At 39.3% G+C, this 17,783-nt stretch overlaps 1 protein-coding gene across 1 annotated transcript in view; it reads right to left on the bottom strand.

Moving 5' to 3' along the window:
- dync1i1 (dynein cytoplasmic 1 intermediate chain 1) overlaps positions 1-17,783 on the bottom strand; it is a gene marked incomplete in the record, with an annotated part of 201,331 nt that overhangs the window by 177,761 nt on the left and 5,787 nt on the right. Inside the window, 5 exon segments of the mRNA NM_001112911.1 lie at positions 2,876-2,991; positions 4,134-4,193; positions 7,743-7,833; positions 9,302-9,416; positions 14,132-14,248. Of these exon segments, the coding sequence (NP_001106382.1) occupies positions 2,876-2,991; positions 4,134-4,193; positions 7,743-7,833; positions 9,302-9,416; positions 14,132-14,239 (490 nt within the window).

The following is a 17,783-nucleotide window of genomic DNA, read 5'->3' as shown; positions in this document are numbered from 1 at the left end:
AACTGTATATGAACTCTGAACCTCTAATACAGTGGTTTCAACCTTCCCAATGCCACGACCCTTTAATACAGTTCCTCAGGTTGTGGTGACCCCCAAACATAAAATTATTCCTAAGACCATTGGAAATATGTGTTTTCCTATGGTCTTAGGTGACCCCTGTGAAAGGGTTGTTCGACCCCCAAAGTGGTCACGATGCTCAGGTTGAGAACCGCTGCTATATTATGAATATCAGCACAACTATCAAACTATAAGGTGTAATAGGAAAAGTTAGACACCCCCTGGTTTTCTTTCCCTGTACAGGAGATCCTTTTTGGAAAAATATACACTTGCCATGGGTAGTGATGAGCAAATCTGTCCTGTTTCACTTCGCCTACAAATTCCACAAAATTTGTGAAACGGCGAAAAATTAGATTTTTTTTTGTCTCCCACGCCTTTTTGACATGCAACAAATTTTTCGGCAGCAAATTTTCTCGGAACTTTCGCAAAACAATTCACCAATGCCAAAATGCGGGAATTCGCTGCAAATCTATGCCTGGCCAAAAAATTCACTCATCACTAGCCATGGGATCTTTCTATGGAACCTGCTGCCACCTTACATCTATTCCCGGGGATCCCCTGCATAGGCTTGGGCTCGCTTTAAGTATATTGCACACCCACAAGCCCAAGCCTACACTAGGGATCCCTGGGAATAGATGTAAGATGGCAGCGTAGCTCTTTCTGAGAAACTATGAAATGAACTATTATATAATAGTTTTAACACTTACAGTGCTGCGGAATATGTTGGCGCTTTATAAATAAATGTTAATAATAATAATAACACTTGATTATATGCAGGAAGCCAAAACAGGCAGTTTGTGCAGAGTCTCAGTTAATGCCTAGATGCACTAAAAGAACAGTTTGTTACATGCCAGTTCTATGGCCTTTTAATTTCAGAGAGGTGCAGTTTCAGGAATAGCATGGTGGATGGAGTCAGCGGTACTTGTACAGGAAAGAGATATAACAGTTTGGAAATAAAGTACAAAGCATTCCAAAAGCCAGGTTTTTGCTTTAAGGGTCTTCTAGGAATTCCACAAGAGGAATGCTGCTGTTGTGCACGTGCAAACACTTTTAAATGCAAGAAAAATAAAACTATATATAGTCTTCCATCCTCTCAGTGATTCCAAACAAAGGTTAAGTGTGAAATAATAGCAGTTCAGCATGGATGAGTTTTGGCATAAACATGCACTATATCATAATGACACAGGCTGGATTATTTAGGGAGCAGAAGATTTCATTCTAAGATATTTGCTGCCATCTACTGGTGTCTTACTTTGCTGAGGAACTTGTTACAGGAGGCAATCATTTTTTATTACTTACACATATTTATAAAGCACCAACATATTCCACAGCGCTGTACAGTAAATGGGTATATACAACATACATCCAGATTTACATACAAAAATTACAACTGATAACCTACACAAGAGATAAAATAGTAAAACAGCAACAATCTGTGAAACACAAACATCAATGGGCGTTTTTTAGCAGCAACTGTTTCCATACAAAATACACTGGCATATTTGCGGCAACTTTTTTCGCAGCAACTTTTTCTATGGGTTTTTCTATTCGTTTTTTTCTGAAATTGTTTATGTCTTAATTTTCATCACAAGTAGCTTACACAACACAACATGTGACCTGTTAGTACGATGTAAATGATGTTATTCTTCAATATGCAATATGCAAAATCTAGGCTAATCCGCTTTCAGATAAAATTTTGTTCAGAAAAGGGTAGAATAGCAAGGATTTTAACAACGGCACAAATAAATGAAAACCCCTAGCAGATTGTTTCAGAATAGAAAGTTGAACCACCATTTAAAACAAGGATCTTCAGCCACTGTTACTGTACAGCTGAAAGGTGCTATAAATCACTGCAATACACCAGATGGATATTCAAATGCCTTACTGTTCAATGATACCATTTGCTGTAAAACTATGTAAAAACAATGGTGGAGGGGCTAGGGGTGAACCCCCCATAGGATCTGCCAGGGTACAGGAGCAGTAAACTGCAGGTGTGGGTACAGGTGGGTGGCCAGTGCAAATTTAGCACCCGGGCTTTTGTCATTTTGAACTGAAAAGTACAACATCCACCTGAGTGCGGGTACACAGAGCGAGAGAGAGTGCAGGTCTCTTACACAGGGACCCATGATATGTGACAGGTGAAGCAAATACTGAGCGTATATGAGTTCAAAAGAGAATAGAAATTGGTTGCCAAGGTCTTCTATCCCCTCCAAGTCCAAATCATAAGCTTCTCAGGAAATCAGCGAACAATTGCTCAGGGGAAACAAGAAAAAAATAAGTATAATATAGTGTAGTATTCACCAGCAGGGGCACCTACTGCCGGTGTTACAGCCGGACTCGTTTTGTCCATAGGCCTTTTAGGAAATCGTCCAAGACAAAATGCGTTAGGCCATGACATCATGAGCAGGCGCCCCCATCAGTGAATACATGTGGAAAAGAAGAAGGATGCCAGTGACTGGTACTGATTGTAAAAAAGGACAAAGCCAGACCAATTGATATGTACTTTTAATCTGCACAAAATATCTGAGAGCAAAATAGACTTGATCTTGTATTGGTGTATTCTAGGCTTTCAAAAATGGGTCCAACGTGTCCATTAAAGTTGCAGTTGAATTAGTACAAAAGGGTGTAGTGCTTACATACTAAATAATACACTACATTAAACCTATTTCTTTGCATGTTTGCCCTTGAGCAATAGTGCGCTGGTTTTCCTGAGACGCTTACAGAGCATATATAATCAACACCCTGAAAAATGAATGTTCCTCACTATATTCAAAAGTATTTCTTCCTTTTCTAAATGTTAATGGAATTATTTATTTACCTTCAGTCTGGTGGGTTGTCACTGGAGTTTGCGTTTCCTTCGAGTAAGACACTACTTCCCGAGGCAAGAAATCGACTTGAGTGACCTTAGATACGCCAAGCTTAATAAGTCGTCTTCTAGAAAATGAAGTGCATGTTTATTATACACTAGCGCAATGCCTAGCATTAAGCAGTTACAGTAGAGCAGGGAGGTCAGGGAGGAGATGAGAATAGAATTGTTCTGTGCTCATTTACTAGAGAAACCAATGTTTCAGCTTCCGAGTTCATTATCTGCACTGGAGCTGGACAGGCTGTTTTAATAAATGGCCAAAAGGGGCATTTGCCCAGGGCCTACCAGGATAGAGGGCCACTGCCACATATTCTGTTTGGCAGAAGTATACTGCAGACATGGCAGACCCTTCATTTTACTCAACTGGAAGAGTTCTACATGGTATGATTATTCTAAATTATTTCCCTTTTTTCTTGTAGCATCACCATTTTGTCATTTAGCTGCTCCAGGGCTGTTGGTCCAGGGCGGAACACCTGAGGATCATGTCTATTTCAGTAAGCACATACTATTTCTTCACTGCCTGCCTTATTATATTGCACTTCATGTGCCTGAAGGTATATCACAGGGGCCTACCAATTACATTTTGCTCTAGGCCCACTGGTACCTTAAAGTGGCCCTGGAGCTGGATTCTATTATAACTCATAAACTGTTGTAATTCTTCATTTCTTTACATGAAATTTACATTCAAAGTACTGACCAAGGCAAAGTTAATAAGGCATACTACCTGCTGACCATTCTATACTATGTCCTACATTGATCTACATCCTGTGATAAATAATACATTCTAATACCTGGGGTTTTGGGATAAGGTATTTTTCCATAATTTGGATCACCATGCCTTAAGCCTGCTAAAAATCTTCTTCTTTTATGTGTTTATGAGTAAACACAAGCCAGGCCAGCTCAAGTTAATCATAGTTGCTAAAAGGGTCCCAATAAAATCATCAGTGTATTCACTGATACACTCTCCTAGAGCTTATAATGTATACAGCAGCCAGGAAGGCTTTAGGACAGGGTACAGGGATACTTGGATAATAGTTATAATGGCAGTTTGCAAAGTGTTGTTATATATACAGACCAATACAGCAGCACTATACAAGAAATAATACAAATGGAAATAAACTTTATTGATCGAACAATATACTATTGTCATTACAGTGGGTTTAATTTCCTTTAAAAAGCATGTCAAGTCATATGTGAATCTAAAACATACCCAAGTTCTGAGTCAGAGTGAAGCTGCAATACTGAAGGGTCGGTGTCCCATTGCAGAGTCCTGTGTTTATTTCCAAAAATGAAGAAAGAACAGATATCATTATTCCAATTGCTAATTGTTACCCATAGACAAATAATAGGCAGATAAGTATACAGTGTGTACATATGTATCGACATAAACACGGATTCCCTCAGGCATGCTTTGATGCTGAATAATGGCTGCCATGGAATGAATGGATGGGAAGCATTTGCTAATGATACAGAGTAAGTGACAGACATTAATGTCAAATATTTCATGACAGAATGACAGGGCTTGCTATTAGCATGACATCCTAGAGACTTATCTAGTGCCAAGGAGATTAAAAATTAATGTGTTACAACGTTGGTTTATTTTTAGGATTTTCCTGGTGGGGAATTAAAACCATCTTCACTGTGTCAAAACTATAAGAAAATAATATTAAAGGCTATACAACAGGTCCCTACTAATACATGGTATTACATAGCTAATGGTCGGACCCAGTAAGGTCATACTGTATGTCATGTTATTTTGGCTCCCTGACTTGATACCCTATCTATGACTGCCTCACACCTATATATAACCTTGGGGCAAGTACTGGAGGTATAAATGTTGGCTGATACACACATAAGAATAAATCAGTAATATCAATCACAAACAATAATTGTTGCTATTGCTGACCCCTGAGAAGGTGTAAGATATGGGTACAAAAATATCCAATGCCTATCTTTGTTCTATTTAGTGACAATTGCAACACCATTTACTATACAGCGTGAAGGGTGATCTTGCCTCTATTCATATTCCTGTCTTTCTTTCAAACCACTGCCTGGTTGCTAGGTTAAATTGGGCCCTAGCAACCAGATAGCTGCTGAAATTTGTTGAACAAATAGCTAAATAAGTCACTAATAAAACTAATTTTAAAAATAAAGGCTAATTGCAAATTGTCTCTTGTACATTACTTTAATGTAAAAGAGAAGGAAAGGTAAAATCACTGAGGGGGTGCCAAACTTTTAGGAACCCCTCAGTGATTGTAATCAATTACCTTATACCCAGGTCAGTTTGTGCTCCTGTTAGCAGAAATCTGTACCGATCTGAGCGATCCTCTTTCATTTTTGCAGTGCTTATGCCTGCGCAGTACAGTGAAAAGCCAAGCTTCAACAAAAAAAGTCGTCTTTTTCACCCTACTGCACATTCGTGGGGCCGGGTAAGAAACAAGATGAAAGGAAGAGGAACACTTACTTGCAGTTACCCCAGTCCAGTGCAGTTTTCTGCTAACAGGAGCACCATCTGGGGGTACCAGGTAAGTTATTACAATGACTGGGGGGTGCCTAACATTTGGCACCCCCCAGTAATTCTACCTTGCCTTCTCCTTTAAAGGTAAACAATCCATTTAAGTGGCTGTTTAAAAAAAAGAAACCTTGTTTTTATAGATATTTAATGGTTTACTAATGAACTCCTTCAACCTAATATTTTTTTCTGCTGAAAACACCTTTCTTGTGAGTTATAGATAAGACATTGGAAAACATTTCAAATCCCAGCACAATATATATATACGTGCCAGCACAGTTCCAAATGCGACAGATACTGCCACACAGTGTTAGCTGCATTGTATAAGAAAACTGCATTGGAATTCATTTTACCAAAGAACTTGGAATGAATACTGTCCTTGGTCCAATTTTTTAGGGGTTATTTTAGCTAACATGTAGTGACAGCCAGGGCCTGCTACAAAGCAACACTGACTCAATGGCTGAAGGCATAGTTTTGCCTATTATAGATCCCTGGTCCTATGCAGCCATTTGTATGGGTTGGAAAGAATGCAGAGACATGCAAATGTAAAAGAACAACTAAACTACATGGAAAGAAAAATCAGCATTGTTTTCTATAGAGAAGGGGTACAGTGCCTGCAAAGGGACATGTCATGGTGAAAAATAGCAGGAAAGGCATTTTCAATTTCTTTAAAAGTATTTAGGCATCTTGTTTGGACAGGCAACATATGCAGTTAGTATTATATATATGTATCTACAGAGAAAAAGAGAACACTGGGTTGACGGAGCTCATTAATAAACCATTTCTTATCTCAAAAACTATAATAAAACCTACTTGTGAAACACAGTTTAGAATGTGGGTGAATTTTCTATCTATGATTATTCCCACATAATGAAGCCGTCTAAGGTTTGCTATCAAACATTTTTTAAATTTGAACAACGCACAAATTCTTTCTTACCCAGGTAGGCCACTCTGTATATTCCTGAGAATGGGAAATAAAAATGCCATTTTAAATAAAGGCAAACTTAAATGACACTATAAAAAGTCAGTAAGCATCTTATCTCAGTTTTACACATTGAAAATTGGAGCGATGATCCAATTGATAACTATAAATCATGTTCTGCGTTTACTACCTGCGTGTGTGCATGTAGGGGTAATTACTGTGCTAGGTTCCCTTGCAGCTGCAACAAGATAATGGTTTCATCAAGGTGTTGTGACTGCAGACCACAATGCATTAGTATTTGTCGTGAAGATCTGGCAGTAGTATGAGAGATGTATGGGACTGGATGACCAGCTGTCTACATGCACAGAATGGCTATTAGTACAAAAATATATGTATTATATGACAGATGTATGGGACTGGATGACCGGTTGTTTACACACACACAAAATGACTATAATGATTAGATAGGAGTTTATGGTGAAGCCAGTCATGGGCAGTACAGAATGACATTTGGAAAACATTTTTCTTACTGGGACACTTGAATGATCCGTGAGAAACCCTCCAAAACATTGGTTCCTAAACATTGTTAGAGAGGCTCAGAACAGAGGGCGGCTTCCCAGTCAGACGGATAGTTACCATAAGATTTGGGGAAAGTGACTATTTGGTGTACTATAAATATTCCTGGAAGTCCAGCCTAAGGGTTAGTGAAAGGGATTGCTCACCTTCAGGTTAACTTTTAGTTATAGAATGGTGAATTCATAGCAAATTTTCAATTTGTCTTAATTTTTTATTTTGTATAGTTTTTTTTAATTAATTGTGCAAGGCTACAATTTTTATTGTTATTACTAATCTGTATTATTCTCTTTCTGTTTAGCCCCATTCAAACCACTGCTGTGTTGCTGAGTTATATTGGACCCTAGCAACCAGATAGCTGCTGAATTCCAAACTGAAGAGCTGCTAAACAAAAAACTAAATTATTCAAAAACTACAAAATATAACTACAATAACTACAAAACCCAATGCAACTGTCTTAGAATGTCAATGTCTGTGTCATACACAAAGTTACGTTAAAGGTGAACTAGCCCTTTAAGGGGAGATTTGCTGTAATAGAAACAATTAGAACTACAACACAAAACAACTGTTAGAGAATAACTAAGAGGGGCTTCAGTGCTACATGTCTTAAAATGCCTGCTCTAGAACTAGGAGATCAAACATGTTTTCCCTCTGTTTATTGTAGACTAAAATGAATAGATTCTCCGGTAACTGTCAAGGGAAGTTGGGGGTAGGCCCAGTTAGTTATCTGTCTTTCTCGAAAGTAATGTATTGCATCACATGCATTAGAAGTAGAATTTCATGCAAAGCTGACCGTGCAAAGCTTATCTTACCGTCCCATTAGGGTGCCCTCTACCGAGTCCTGACTGCCCGCCTCGCTGGGGGTGCTCAGTGATTTCGAAGAGGGAGACATAGGGGTTGGGACTAAATAATGAAAATAACAGGTATCCAATGTTAAAAATGGCTGCACTGGAAGGGGAGCCAACCAAAAACAAGAAAATGAAAAAAATGGGGACAGATGGACAAAAACGATAAAGAAAATGGGGGAATAAGTGTGGAAAGAAATAATAAAGAGAAGCAGGTAAAAATGTATTACTTATTCCAACACACAGTGGGGTAAAGGGTTTAGCCCAGCAATAAAAGGTTTTATGTAAAATGTAACAAATATAATTCCAAATCCTTCTACAAATAATCTAAAAGTAAACAATAACTTTTTCCATTTACATTTATATGATAAAGATAAATATCTGCCAAGGAGAACATTTACAATTTAAATTATTCCTTTTTTTAGAAAAAAGTGCTTTTCCCAAAGTGCCTTTTGCCCAGTTCTGTGTCCCTCTCAAACCACTGTGGGGACAAGGGGGCCTGCGTGTGCTCTCACAGCCCTGTGGGGACAAGGGGGCCTGCATGTGCTCTCACAGCACTGTGGGGACAAGGGGGCCTGCGTGGGCTCTCACAGCACTGTGGGGACAAGGGGGCCTGCGTGTGCTCTCACAGCACTGTGGGGACAAGGGGGCCTGCATGTGCTCTCACAGCACTGTGGGGACAAGGGGGCCTGTGTGGGCTCTCACAGCACTGTGGGGACAAGGGGGCCTGCGTGTGCTCTCACAGCACTGTGGGGACAAGGGGGCCTGCGTGGGCTCTCACAGCATTGTGCGGGATTAAAGGGCACTGTTCGGCCCCTCTGGGGACCAGTAGTGGGACACGACTGTCCTGTGATAAGGACACTTTTTTTTGTAGGTTTCCTTCTTATTCTTATTATTTTCCTTTATTTATATAGCAGCTTATTATGTATATATTACAGTGCTTTACAGAGATTACACATCTTTCACATCATAGGGAATGAATCCATTGGTTGCTCTCCATTTAGTGACTCTCATACCAATGTCTCAGAGAAGACAGGGCTTTTTAAAGCCTATTTTTCTCAAAAGCAATTTAACAAAAATTGAATTTTTTAAGTGCACCTGTGTGGCCACATTTTGTAAATGTCTGACATTTACAAAAAAAAGTCTGAACTGATAAAACCCATGCTGGAAAAAGTTGCTGAAAAGTTGCAAAAGAGCGACTTTTCTGAATCAAAACCTCCTCCTGGGGGATCCTTCTTTGCTTTTAACGGTGGTTTTTTTGTGCATCAATTCAAAAAAGTAAAGGTTTCGGTGAGACAAATTGAAAAATTTGGGTTACGCAACTTTTCTGCAACCTTTTCCCGCACGTACAGACATTCATGGAAATTCGTTTATTTGAATTTTTGAAAAGAAAAAATTGAGAAATGTTTATTTATTCTGCATTTATATATTATATATTGCTAATAACAAGGGAAGAAGTGAATATTAGTTAATTAATTATCCTTTTTTCTAAAAATCCATAGCATGCAATATGAAATAGTTTGTACCTAGAGGTGGTTCTGGTGATATGCCAATACTCTGCAGTAATGCCTCAGTCTCTCTTCTTTTCCGGTCCAGATCACTATCTTCTGCAATAGGTTCCGCTTTGTGCTGCTGTTCCGCCTATGCAAAAGAGGTCAGAATTATATTTTCATACTTTTCTTGTTGAAGAATATCTTTTTATCAATCAGTTAAATGACATGTCTCTGTTTTCCATCAGTTATCATGTGCTGTTTGTCCAGGTAAATACTGTGCTGTAATTATCAAATATCATGACTCTCTCAAGGGTTATCCAGTTAATGTTAGTGGCGTAACTATAGATGAAGCAGGCCCCACCGGGGGCAGGGGGGTCTAGAAAAGTTTGCTTGCCCACTGTAAACTATCAGCAGTAGGGCGCACACACTTGTGAGTGGGTGGGGAGGGGGCAGTGGATAGGCAGCCATGCGTGCCGGGCCCCTCTGAAGCTATTCGTGCAGGGGGGGCCCAGACACGTTCCTCTTACACCCTGTACAATGTTTTTCCATCAATCTGTCTATGTATTGTCCTATTGGTCTTTATTTTGTCAAGATAGAAAGATGAAGATGATTCTTATGATATCATACATGACTCCAGGAATAAGGAGCATTTTTTTCAGGTATCAACAATATGTATTGCATAAAGGTACATAGATGCTATATAGGCATTTGGACCAGATGGGTCATGCCTCATTCTGCCACTGCATTTAAACAGATCACACCTTTTATATTTTTATCTTTTTTCATATTTTGGTGGATGAAAGGATAGCTCAGAACAATGGACACATCACTGCAAAGGTCTGTAACTGCTTGGCATTTCAACCAAATATGTATAACTGATCCTAGTATATAAAAGGAAAAATTTGAAAGCAATGTATCTGTGTTTGCCAATGACACACAACTGTGTAGAACAACTAAATCGATCTATGACATTCCATCCTTGTAAGGCGATCTTGACAAACTCACAATCTGTGTGGCTAAATGAATGAATGAAAAGAGATTCAATGTCAGGTTATGCACTTAAAAAAATATCCTTTGATAAAGAAGAACCCAAGGTATGTGTAGATAGTAAACGTAGCTATGGTAAGAAATGCCAGTCAGCAGAAACAGTAAATAAGTTACAGTATTGTCTTGTATCATGTACAGATTGAGGAGAGGTAATTCCACGATTTTATAAAGCACTGCTAAAATGTGGAAAGTATTTCTTAGATTGAACTTGTGGGATTCCCACCCAAAGAGTTGTAGTGGTTCATACCTTCATGCTTTTCTAACATGAAAAGAACAGATTTATACTGAATTTTTTTTCAGTTCACTTTTGAAACACCTTCAGATTTTTTTGTCCTCTGCATCATATAGAACAGGGGTCCCCAACCTTTCTTACTCGTGAGCCACAGTCAAATGTAAAAAGACTTGGAGAGCAACATGAGCATCATAAAAGTTAATGGAGGTGCCAAATAAGGGCTGTGATTGGCTATTAGGCAGCCTCTATGCACACTATCAGCTTACAGGGGCTTTATTTGGTAGGAAATCTTGTTTTTATTCAACCAAAACTTGCCAACAAATAAGGAATTCTAAAATAACTACCTGGTTTGGGGGCACTGAGAGCAACATCCAAGGGGTTGGTGAGCAACATGTTGCCCCTGAGCCACCGGTTGGGGAACACTGATCTAGAAGTTAGGTAAGATTTACTTAGGTATGGTTGAACATTATGGACTTTATGTAGCCAAAGATAGATTTTAATTCTGATTAAAAGGCCACTATGAGATGTTTCATTAGCACCCAACAGATCTGCTGTGTTTCAGATTCCATGTTGGTTCTTACATATTGCCAAAATGGTGCATTAATTTAACTATATACCTTTATGGCTTCAGAAATATCTTCAGCAAATTGGCCAGCTTCCAATTGACATAGGTACAGTTCTCATTTAAAATATTTATTTATCACTGACAGCACAAACATGTGTATTAGACTTCTATGGGTCAGTTATGCCTTCAACTTGATTATTAAGAAGGGTCAGTCTTATTGAAGGGCAAAGGCATTTTCCCTGAACCTCTAACATTGCAGGGGATAAATGTTGATAAAAATCAAAAGGGTGGATGGTAATGTGTAACAATTAACAATATATATATTTAGTATGTACAGCAGAGATGCCCCCAACCCTTAAGCGGCCTTTCAGCTTTAAGCAGCCGATGGGAGAGTTGCAGGTCCATTGAATACATATTTCCCCCCCCTTGATTGGGGTCCTAAACTTTCTTCCCTGCCTGGAGACCCCCACATTTCAATCTTTTGCCCTGCTCTTAGAATTGCTATTAATTTGTCTGCCGTCTAGACTAATTCACACTAATTCATTTGTTTACATGACCTAGAGTTCAGGAACATTCAGTTCTGGGACCTATACTCAGTGTAGCAGTGTTATACACACATATGAACAATTTATAAAGGTTTATTATTTAACTTGAGCAAACAAAGTCAATCCCATTCGCACCTCACTATTAAATTCAGTATGATGAAATATCTACACAAAGTTGCGCTGATGTACAGCTGTGTGAATTGTTTATATAAATTACGTTTGTTGTCACATTTTTGCTGTTGTCAGTTGAATCTGGGTTCATAGGAAAAACAATTTGCGAGTCTGTTTGTTTTCAAATATCTAATGCTTCTTACATTGTAATTTTGGAAACAATTACAGCAAATTGCCCAGCAGATCAACGGTTGTAAGGAAGCGCTCATTTCTCAAACACCAATTAGAACCATTTCATGTGTTCGACAATCTTTAATCAGCTTTACTGAACTAAAGAAAATGTTATGATTGCTTCTGGCTAGTAATCAATATTACAATGCAAATACTGGCTATTCTTATTCAAGTGCTGTAGCTCACAGTTGGACGAAATAACCAATGTAGAAATGATAATCATGCTCTCCTGCGTGAATTAAATGTGACTAAAATACATGAAAGCATATATAAAACATGTTGCGTGCATGGAATATTTGTTTTTTGCATATTGCCATTTTTCCATTACCTTTTGCTGGTGACAGATTGCCTGTATCTGTTGAAATCTTAAGCAGTTACATTTCTTTTGCTTGTAAATATATTTGCTATCTTTTTAGAATTTCAAGGTCAAGTTTATTATTCCTGCAGCTTCCCCTCAGATGTTTACATGCAGATGGAGAAAGTATGAACATTGTGTGTGCAGGCCAGGTAAGGTCCTATTGGCTGACCTATGATAGGGTGGAGCACACTGCTTTTCTGTAATGATGCAGAACATGCCAGCTTCATGAACATGAAGCTGGCTGAGCTTTCACAGTGCTAAGGAGAGACAAGGAAAGAGAAAAATAAATTGAAAGGAAAAGACAAACGTAAATGGTGAACAAGTTGTAGGGACCCATGGGGTTAACTGCCCCTATGGCTTTAAACCCCTGCAGGATTAGTTTCCTTGGTTACTAGGGAGAAAGGCTTGTCTCTAATTTAGTTCATTTACATGTGTATGCTATTGAATAGCAGGTAGGTTGACCACTTCCCTTCACATTTTATATTTAATGTGTGGTCACAGGGTGGATGTTGCTGGGAGCCTGGGACGTAAGCAAGGAAAGGTCCCAAGGGTAGTCAGGCCCTGATGAAGTCAGGGATACAGGGACCCTGTAAATTAGGTGTAGTAAGTGATAGATTTAGCTTTGTCAGAGTATGTGCTAGGATAGTAAAATAGGAAAGTAAGCTAGTAAGAGTAGCTTGTGCTCCACCAAGGATTAATAGTTGGAGGTAGCTCTCCCCTCAAGTAAGAGTGGCCTGTGTAGTTACATGATGTGTGTTCCTTGATCCAATGTGAGGGATCCAGGCCACCGAAAGAGGCCCTGGGGGTGTATTTGGAAACCTGCCAGGTGGATCTCCACAGGGATGTTACATATCTGTGCTCTATTGATAACTACCTCAAATGATATTTGAGTTACCCTGAGCATTGATAAAACTTTCTTTGTTTTGTTTGCAAGAAACTCTGGCACCCAGTTTGTTCTTATTTTCTGTATAGCAGCTAGAGAAGTGTAGCTACACAACACCCCCACCTTCCACTTTCACTTATTAAAGGCACATTCTGGTTAAGAGAGTCCAGGTTAACCCATGTTCTACTGGTACTCATCTAGAAAGGCACAGCCAAGCCCATAATAGAGGCTACAAAGTCAAAAAGGACAAACTAGTTTAAAAAAGAGTGAAGATAAAGTGGATGGAAAGGGTGAAATGTAGGAAATTCCAGTCATTTGAAGAAAAAGACAAGATGAGAAGAAAAAGGAGAAATGATGGAAGTAGTCAAAGAAGACAGAAGGGGACAGGATAAGGGAATGTCATATAGGCAGGAGAGTGTATGGAGGAAGGGAGAAAGGAAAGGAGAACAAAGACAAAACCAGTTCAAAGAAAAGGGAAAAATTAAGGAGACTCAAAGCATGATATAAATATTTCAGAGAAGAGTAAATGAGAACATGACATTTTGGGAGTCGGAGAAAAGATTGGAGAATAGAAAAACATGAAAGTATGAGAGAAAGGCAGAAGAGCAAATGAATAGGAACATTTTAGGAATCTATATATAAAAATAGACATAGAGACAAATGGAAAGGAGGGAGCAATTCAGAATAGAAGAAAAGAAAAAGGGGGAGCAGAATTGGATTGGAAGTGGGATAGAAGGTAAAAAAGAATGGAATGAGGAGGCAGGATAGAAAGTAGAACAGGAAAGAGGATAAATGCGGGGTTTTGGAGGAAAGAATTAATACATGCGTTTTGTCATTTTATGCAGCACAGAAACTTACAGAAATACAATATTGCAGATATTTTCCACATACCTCTTTCTTTTTCCTTTCCTCCTCCTTCCGTTTCTTTTCCTCTCTGATTTGTGCCAATCGCTGCTTCTTACGCTCAAGTTCAGCTTTCAAATCACTTTTGTCAGACATTATTGGTTCCTAGCAAAAATGTTAATTAAAATAAATATCTATATACTGTATATATATATAAGCTGATGTTCAGCATATGCATTGTCTTGGTTATATATTTGCAGTACATCAATAAAAGTTAAAACCATCATTTTATCAAGTTGTGCTTTATTTGACCAGAGTTGATTTGCCAGATTTGACACTGTTATTTTACGCGGCTTCAGACCTGGAGTAAGTAAGTTCTGGTGGAAGTCGCTTTAAGAAAAGACATGATGCCATTTTTTACACAACAAAGCCTGCCAATATGTGGCGAGTTTTGTCGCTGTTTTTTACACCGCATAATAATCTCCCCTTAGAGAGAAAACTGACCCACAAAGATTTCAGCCTGACGCATTTCATGCCTGGTAAGTGATTCGGTTTTACAGCGTAATGTATCATCAAATTAATGTTTTTAACGTCTATAGAATTTTTTACATTATTTTGTTATTGCCAGAATGACACTGTGGGTTTGTATCATTTTTTTTTTATGTTCTTGACTTCCTCTGGAAGTTTTTCAATAGCTACAGTATATATCTGCAGCACACTGAACCAACACATAATTGTAAATGCCAGCTACAGTATATACCATCTTTGTTGCCAGTAGGTTCTCTTGTTATGTTGGGTGGAAAAACCCCACAGACTGTTCTTCGACTTCAGCTTATTCTTCCGCTTCTTCTTATTATTATTATTCTTAGCGCCCCCCCATTCTCTAAACGCTACTCCTCCTACAGTTTTAGGGGTACAACACCCAAACTCTCTACACTTTTTTGCCCTATAGCGAAGCAGGTTGCTTGTGCTTTTCTATGCGATCCCACCGTGGCGCCGCTCCGAACACCCCAAATTTCCCACAGAGGAGATTTTCAAATTGCTGCCACACTTACCGCTTTGAAGCTACACCCCCCAAACTTGAATAACATAATCATGGGGTCACCTGAATGAAACAGTGACATTTGTTAGATTACCCAAAGTGGGAGGGGCCAACAACAGCCAATCATATTTCACCCATTGACTTTAATGGGGAAATTGAAACTGCTGCCAATCTTACAGCTTTGAGGCTACACTCCCCAAACTTGAATCACATAGTCATAGGGTCAGCATGAATGAAAATATGATGATTATTGGACACACAAAAGTAGGCGGAACTGTGAATAGCCCATCAGATTTTAGCTATTGACTTGGCGGAAATCCAACCTGCTGCCATTCTCACAGTAACAACACCAGGGTCCCCTAACTTGGTCACACCAGGTTGACTAAAAAGTGGGTGGAGCCACCAACAGCCAATCAGACTTCACCTTTTGAATTTTTTTTGGTTTAAATTTAACCACACTATTTATGTCAGGGTTCCCAAACTTTGCACAGTCACTGGCTGACTATGTATTCAGGATAAGAAAAAGTGGACAGAGCCACCAACAGCCAATCCATTTCCACCCATTAAATTTCACTGATTTATATTTAAACTGATGCCATTATTTAAGTATCTATTCCAGGAATGTAACACTTTGCCGTTCAAAGGTAGAAAAAGTGGACGGAGTCACCAATAGCCAATCAGATGTCACTCGTTGACTTTCAGTGGGGAAATTTAAATTGCTGCCATTCAGACACTATTAAACCAAGATTAGAAAAGTGGGTGGAGCCAGCAACAGATCAGATTTTATTCAGTGACTTCACGTTTTTCAAACCAACATGAAGTTTGTTCTCAAACTTCCCTTTCTAGTTTAATTTGCCTTTATACCATTGGCCTTCCATGCAGTCTTCTTTCTTACTGCCCTCCAACACCCACATACCTTTTCAATTATAGTCAGTTCTTATAATATTAGTTGACTATCCCACACCCTCTTTTTCCATCAGAATCATGTGTATAATTAAAGATTAATTATACAATTATACAATTTTTCAGCCCTCACTGCTAATAATTTACATTTTTGTGGTGATGTGAGCTATTACATAACATACCTATTATCTCAAATGGTAGTCTCTTATCCAGTGTTTGACATCAAAATGGTTGCCTTTCTCAATTTAGTTAGTATCTCACTAACCCTCCTCTAAAATTGATCAGTTTGGGTGGGGAATTTTAACAAATGTAATTTGGTAGACTTGGTAGATAATAATAATAATAACACAGGTGCAAAGCATACCCCGCAGAACCATGATTTACATTATGATTTACATTATGTCTGTACACTCCTAGATTAAAGCAGAGATTGTTGAGGATCTCTCACAGGAGGAGCGGGAGATGGATGAATTTGGGTGCCCCTGTAAATTTCCCTTGCATGTATGTACAGGTCCTTTTCAAAAAATTAGCATATTGTGATAAAGTTCATTATTTTCTGTAATGTACTGATAAACATTAGACTTTCATATATTTTAGATTCATTACACACAACTGAAGTAGTTCAAGCCTTTTCTTGTTTTAATATTGATGATTGTGGCATACAGCTCATGAAACCCAAAATTCCTATCTCAAAAAATTAGCATATTTCATCCGCCCAATAAAAGAAAAGTGTTTTAATACAAAAAAAGTCAACCTTCAAATAATTATGTTCAGTTATGCACTCAATACTTGGTCGGGAATCCTTTTGCAGAAATGACTTCTTCAATGTGGCGTGGCATGGAGGCAATCAGCCTGTGGCACTGCTCAGGTGTTATGGAGGCCCAGGATGCTTCAATAGCGGCCTTAAGCTCATCCAGAGTGTTGGGTCTTGTGTCTCTCAACTTTCTCTTCACAATATCCCACAGATTCTCTATGGGGTTCAGGTCAGGAGAGTTGGCAGGCCAATTGAGCACAGTAATACCATGGTCAGTAAACCATTTACCAGTGGTTTTGGCACTGTGAGCAGGTGCCAGGTCATGCTGAAAAATGAATCTTCATCTCCATAAAGCTTTTCAGCAGATGGAAGCATGAAGTGCTCCAAAATCTCCTGATAGCTAGCTGCATTGACCCTGCCCTTGATAAAACACAGTGGACCAACACCAGCAGCTGACATGGCACCCCAGACCATCACTGACTGTGGGTACTTGACACTGGACTTCAGGCATTTTGGCATTTCCCTCTCCCCAGTCTTCCTCCAGACTCTGGCACCTTGATTTCCGAATGACATACTTTGGACCACTGAGCAACAGTCCAGTGCTGCTTCTCTGTAGCCCAGGTCAGGCGCTTCTGCCGCTGTTTCTGGTTCAAAAGTGGCTTGACCTGGGGAATGCAGCACCTGTAGCCCATTTCCTGCACACGCCTGTACACGGTGGCTCTGGATGTTTCTACTCCAGACTCAGTCCACTGCTTCCGCAGGTCCCCCAAGGTCAGGAATCGGTCCTTCTCCACAATCTTCCTCAGGGCCCGGTCACCTCTTCTCGTTGTGCAGCGTTTTCTGCCACACTTTTTCCTTCCCACAGACTTTCCCACTGAGGTGCCTTGATACAGCACTCTGGGAACAGCCTATTTGTTCAGAAATTTCTTTTTGTGTCTTACCCTCTTGCTTGAGGGTGTCAATGATGGCCTTCTGGACAGCAGTCAGGTCGGCAGTCTTAC

The sequence above is a fragment of the Xenopus tropicalis genome, chromosome 6, assembly GCF_000004195.4.
Source record: "Xenopus tropicalis strain Nigerian chromosome 6, UCB_Xtro_10.0, whole genome shotgun sequence".
Lineage (NCBI taxonomy): Eukaryota > Metazoa > Chordata > Amphibia > Anura > Pipidae > Xenopus > Xenopus tropicalis.
Note: the sequence above shows the minus strand (reverse complement) of the source record. Positions and strands in the feature narration are given on the sequence as shown.